This window comes from Mus pahari, chromosome X, assembly GCF_900095145.1.
Source record: "Mus pahari chromosome X, PAHARI_EIJ_v1.1, whole genome shotgun sequence".
Taxonomy (NCBI): Eukaryota; Metazoa; Chordata; class Mammalia; order Rodentia; family Muridae; genus Mus; species Mus pahari.
In genome coordinates this window covers 28741107-28746982 of record NC_034613.1, presented here as the reverse complement: position 1 = coordinate 28746982, position 5876 = coordinate 28741107, and the positions used below count along the sequence as shown (strand labels likewise).

The 5876-nt window shown below is 46.7% G+C and overlaps 1 protein-coding gene across 1 annotated transcript in view; it reads right to left on the bottom strand.

Moving 5' to 3' along the window:
- Ube2a (ubiquitin conjugating enzyme E2 A) overlaps positions 1–4851 on the bottom strand; it is a 12131-nt gene extending 7280 nt beyond the window's left edge. Inside the window, exons 1-3 of the mRNA XM_021187831.1 lie at positions 4623–4851; positions 4344–4424; positions 3932–3957 (exon numbers count right to left, since the gene is read on the bottom strand). Coding sequence (XP_021043490.1) covers positions 3932–3957; positions 4344–4424; positions 4623–4666 — 151 coding nt within the window. The 5' untranslated portion in view covers positions 4667–4851. The remainder of the gene's footprint in view (positions 1–3931; positions 3958–4343; positions 4425–4622) is intronic.
- Positions 4852–5876: the final 1025 nt, after the last annotated feature.

Sequence of the window (5876 nt, the reverse complement as noted above, 5' to 3'; positions counted from 1 at the left end):
GGGAGGGAGGGAGGGGAGGGGAGGGGAGGGGGAAACAAACAGAAACAATAAAAGTTCATGTTTAGTCGAAAACCTTTCTGCTCATGTTTGTCATTTGACTAACTTAGTCTGGAGGGAAAAGCAAAATTATATGTACTTAATTTTTGGTGACTGAAAATTCATCACTCTTAATGGACCTTTTTAAAAAGAAAAGATATACACACTCAAATTCTTAAGGTCACATATATCATTAATAGTGACTACAATTATCTCACTCAATAATTTTGAATATGATAAAGAATATATCCCATAACTTTTATATTTAGCTTACATACAAAGATATTTCAACTTTTTTTTTTTGATTTTTCAAGACAGGGTTTCTCTGTGGAAGTCTGGCCGTCCTGGAACTCACGCTGTAGACCAGGCTGGCCTCGAACTCAGAAATCCACCTGCCTCCGCCTCCCGAGTGCTGGGATTAAAGGCATCAGAACATTGTTAAGAAAATTGTTAAAATGTTGCCACTGCCTGGCAACAAAATATTTTCTGAGTGGATTTCTGAGTTCGAGGCCAGCCTGGTCTACAGAGTGAGTTCCAGGACAGCCAGGGCTGTACAGAGAAACCCTGACTCGAAAAACCAAAAAAAAAAAAAAAACCCAAACCAATGTTCTGGTAGTCGAAGTTTTCTAGAACATATTTTCTCTCATTTTAAATAATGCAAAGCTAAATTGAACTGCCCTTTTCTGTGCTGCACAAATGCCTTTAATCCCAGCACTTAGGAGGCAGAGGTAGACAGATCTCTGAGTTTCAGGCCAGCCAAGGCTACAAAGAAATCCTGTCTCAAAAAACCGATTTTTTTCTTTGTTCCAGATTTCCTCTTTTTAACTAGGACCTGGTTCAGAAACGTCTACCAAGAAATAAAGAAAAGTTGTGTGAGGGCTTTTAATTTGGAAACACGTTTGAGACAGCAAGATCAGCTGTTATTTCTACCAAATCTCCTCCCTAATTATAAATTCTCCAAAAGTAATTAGAAGTAATGAAGAAAGGCCAGTATTTGTTTTTGCTAGTCAGAGCTCTAAATCCTGGAGGAAGCAGTCCCTGTGTACGAGCCTGTTTTACAGAGTCAGAGATGGCTACTGTCAGTTAGCTAAACCCCTTTCGGCTCTGCCATGTTAGAGCTAGATATACACCATCAAAAAAGAAAAGCCAGGAATATCAAAGGCAACAATCCAGGAAGATAATGGATACCACAAGTACCTTTTCAAATCGTACTACTTTAACCATCAGGACCACTCTTGAAACCTTAAGTAGCCAGCCTTTAGCAAAATGATGTAGTATTATAAGTGGTGCCCAAGATAAAACAGTCTGCGCAAAATGGGGGGGGGGGCAATGAAAATAAAGCCCATTACTGCTGTAACAGTTTACACCAGTTATTTCTCAACCTGTGGGTTGTGACCCTTGGAGGGTACCACTGAGTGGCTCTTTTATATGGGGTCACCAAAGACCATTGGAAAACACATTTATTTACATTACAATTCACAACAGCAGCAAAATTACAGTTATGAAGTAGTAACAAAAATAATTTTATGGTTGAGAGTCACAACCTAAGGGAGTGTATTAAAGGGATGCAGCATCAAGAAGGTTGAGAGCCACTGGGCTACACATAAGACTTACCCATAAAGACTTAGCTAATACCAGCCAGGGGGTAGTGCCACAACCTTTGGTACTAGCATTTGCGAGGCAAAGGCAGGAGGACCAGGACCAGTTGAGTTCCAGGACAGCCAAGGCTACACAGCAAAAACCCTGTCTCAAAAAATACAGGCTGGGCAGTGGTGGCGCACGCCTTTAATCCCAGCACTCGGGAGGCAGAGGCAGGCGGATTTCTGAGTTCGAGGTCAGCCTGGTCTACAGAGTGAGTTCCAGGACAGCCAGGGCTACACAGAGAAACCCTGTCTCAAAAAACCAAAAAAAAAAAAAGTAGCACTAATCTAGTACAGGAAAGTTAAGTCTGACTAACTCTTACACTAAATTCACCAAAGTTGTGTGCCCTGGAATCACTCAGTCCTGTGACATTTCTTTTTATTGCAGCATGAATGAAACAGCAGCACCATTTACCTAGTCAGTGAAGCAGAGAAAAAGCTTCTAGTATTCTGGTGCCCATCAATGGTTTCTGAAGGATGTCTTGAGTATTTGAGATAAATTACCGAATAAGCCGATTTTGACTCACCTCACAGCATTTAGTTACTAGCAGTAAGAAAAAGCAGTCTGACTCAGCAACATATATAGGAAAAGGGTTTAGAAATGTTTTTAAACTAAAGGTGTATGTCTGTGTGTGTGCACATTCGTACGTTACTAAAGTCATTGAGAAAAAAAATTGAGGTTTTAAGTACCCCAAATACTAGAGAACTCAAAAAGATCTAATCATCCTTTAACTGAATTAAACCTTAAAAAGATCCAAAAAACCCAAACACACACACACACACACACACACACACACACACACACACAATTTAGTGTATCCATATAAAACTCTATCACTGCCAATTTTGATTCTGATATTGTAGCCATTCATTACCATAATCCCAGCACTTGGGAGGTAGAGGCAGGTGAATTTCTGAATCTGAGGCCAGCCTGGTCTACAAAGTGAGTTCCAGGACAGCCAGGGTTACACAGAGAAACCGTGTCTTGGAAAAAAAAAAAAGATATTGCCAAATAGGTAATGGCACTTGGGTAAGTGTTTACAGGGACTCCTTAATAGTATTTATCTCAACTGCACAGGAATCTGTAATTATGTCAAATTAGAAGGGGGTTTTTCTTTGTTGTTTTATTTTTATTTTTTTTTAAAGAAATCTTTATTAATTATATGTAAGTACACTGTAACTGTCTTCAGACACCCCAGAAAAGGGCATCAGTTTTCATTACGGATGGCTGTGAGCCATCATGTGGTTGCTGGGATTTGAACTCAGGACCTTCGGAAAAGCAGTCAGTGCTCTTAACCGCTGAGCCATCTCTCCAGCCCTGTTGTTTTATTTTTAAGGCAAGAATTCACAATGTAACTCTGGCTGGCCTGAAACACAATAGACTAGACTAGTCTCAAACTCCACAGTCTGGCCTGCCCACTCTGCCTTCTAAGCGCAAGAATTAAAGGCATAAAACACCAAGGCAGCATTCAATAAATATATCGAGTTTTGAAGAGCAGTTAATGTGTGTTTAAAAGTTAAGCCTAAATCGTTTTTCATGCACCTCTTGATATAAACTCAACATTCAAGTAGACTGGATACTGGCCAAACGGATGCTATGGTGAGGCTCTAAATTCTCAAGCGGCTTTGAGATTATCAATCAGAAGATCTAAATGGAAGCACACACTGTAAATGAATTGAAAAATCAAGGAACAATGTTATACTGAAATTAGGCATGTAAGAACATCTTTCAAGAAGTGAGGCTGATGATCTTCTGAGTGATATTGCTCAAGCCAGGCAACTATATGTCAGAGAATCTTGCATCCATTCAGCACTAAACCAACCACACAGTAAGCACTGCTGAACACACTTCTTGCCCTCGGGATGGAGCGCTTTGTGGACCAGATGGTCTCTGGTAGACTGGTTTCCCACTGAATTATCTCTGTGAGGGCTAAAGTTAGCAAGAAGGCTGCTCAAACCTCCACAACCCTGAATACCAGCGCTGTGGCACTTCTTTTAAAAAGTGACTACTTTCACCCAGGCTGGATTAATGGGGGCGGGGGGGGGGAGACAAACGGAAAAAGTGAACTTTTGGTTAAGCCTAGGACTATCCAGAATAACCAGCCACACACTGAATTCCACTTGAGCCTTTGGTGGGCAGAGGAGGCAGGGGGAGCAAAGCTGCTTCTCTAAGCGGGGGACCACTTGCTGATACCCGGGACCCCCTTTCGCCTGAAGAGTGGGCTTCTGAAAGGTGGGCTAAGGAACTCTCTTACCATCCTCAAACGGGGTCCCTTCGGGCCTGCAACACACAAAACAAACAAACAAACAAACAAAAAACAAGAGCCCGTTAGTGCCTGCTCAGAGGGTCCCCGCCTCCCCGCAGCCTCGGAGGCGGCGGCTCTGTCAAGGTTTCCCATCCCTGCCGCCCCGTCCATCGCGCACCGCTGTCCCGGGTAAGGGAAGGCGGCTCAGGCCGCCGCCGCCTCGGCTGCCCCCCGCCCCCCCCCGAACCCCAAAGGGTTCCCCTGGCAGCGAGAAGCGAGCTAATAGAGGCAGAGGCTCCGGGGAGGCGCCTAGGCCCAAACAACCCCAACTCTCTTCCCCTTTCCCCCCCGCGGCTCATCGAGGGGCCGGTCCCGGTCCTCCCCGCCCGGGTCGCCGGCGCCGGCCGGCCGGCAGACTCACCCAAAAATGACCGCGTTCCAAACCATGATGTTGTTCTCCGACGGAGCCCCGCTCACTCCGGCCGGAGGATCCTCCTGTAACCTTCAGAAACACACACACACGGAGGCTGCCCTCGGCCCCGCGATTCGCCGCCGGGCTCCCCCTCCCCACCACACCCGGAGCCGCCGCGCTCCGCTCCGGGCTCCGCCCTGTGCCCCCCGGCAGGCAGGCAGGCAGGCAGGCAGGCAGGCCGGTCGCCCCCTCGAGCGCCTCGCCCTCGCCCTCGCTGCTGCGGGTTACCTCTTGAAGTCCCTCATGAGGCGGCGCCGGGCCGGGGTCGACATGGCTTTAGCGGGCTCAGCAGTCGGGCATAGACCAGGGTCCGCGGTCCCCGAGGAAGCCGAGGAAGCTGGAGAAGCCGAGGAGGCGCCGAGAGGAACGGCACTGCCGCTCCGGAGCCGAGGGTCGGTCTGGCGCCGGCTAAGCACCACCCCTGAATAGACGGGGGCCGAACCAACCTGGGGAGAACGCGCGGGGGGGGGGCGGGGAACGCCTTACGCCGGGCGGACCGTACCAAGTCGGCCACCGGGCGAGGAGGGGAGCCAAAGTTGACCTGTCACTCACGTCCCACCTGAGAGCCCTGGCCCAGGACGGAGGGGAGATGGCGGCCAAGTTCCTGGGGAAAGGCTAGGCGGGCAGCAGAGGAAACCTTCAACTCCTGGGGATTTAACAGGGAGCCGCGCGGGCTCCCCTTGCTGACTTGAAGAGGAACCCCTGCGAAGTTTTCTTTTTCTAGTTACTTACTTTTGTTTCTGTTGAGACAGTTTCCTATAGGCCTGAGAACCTCGAATTAACTGTGTAGTTGAGCATGACTTTGAACTCCTGACTCTCCTGCTTTCATCTCCCAAATGCTGGGATTACAAGAGTGCACTACCATGCCAGTCTTTTAATTACTTCTCGTTTTATTATTGGCTCCCCACTTCTTCCTCCACTTATTTGTTTGTTGATTGATTGATTGATGATTGATTGTAGGGTCGGTCTCTTGTAGTAGCTAATGTAACACAGGCTAACTCAAACTCACTGTGAATCCCAGAGGCTGGACTTTGAGGTCACCTCAGCCTGCCAGGAATATGCCTTTAATCTTTCTTTTGTTTTGACAAGGAATGATTTATTAAACTGCCAACTACTGTTTAGGGTCGGGAAAGAGGAGAGAAGAAGATTAGTTGAAAGAAAAGAGTGGAGGAAAGACTTGGCACAGACAAACCAATTCTCCAAAGGCAAGGATGTTAGGGTCACAGTCCTGCAGACACAAGAGGCTGGGGTAACTGCTTAAAGTCATGGGGAAAGAAATATAAATAAATAAATAGCTTTTGAGTATGAACATGGACTTTGGGTCCATCTTCTTTGAGATGAGGGTGCACAATTCAAACTCAAATTTTAAGCCTAGGACTGAATGAAATAATGTTGGGGGCAGTGGCAGAAATGAGAAAATAGACATTTTACAATCACTATGGGCACTCACAATTTGTCTCTGGAACCACATTTCCCCTTGGA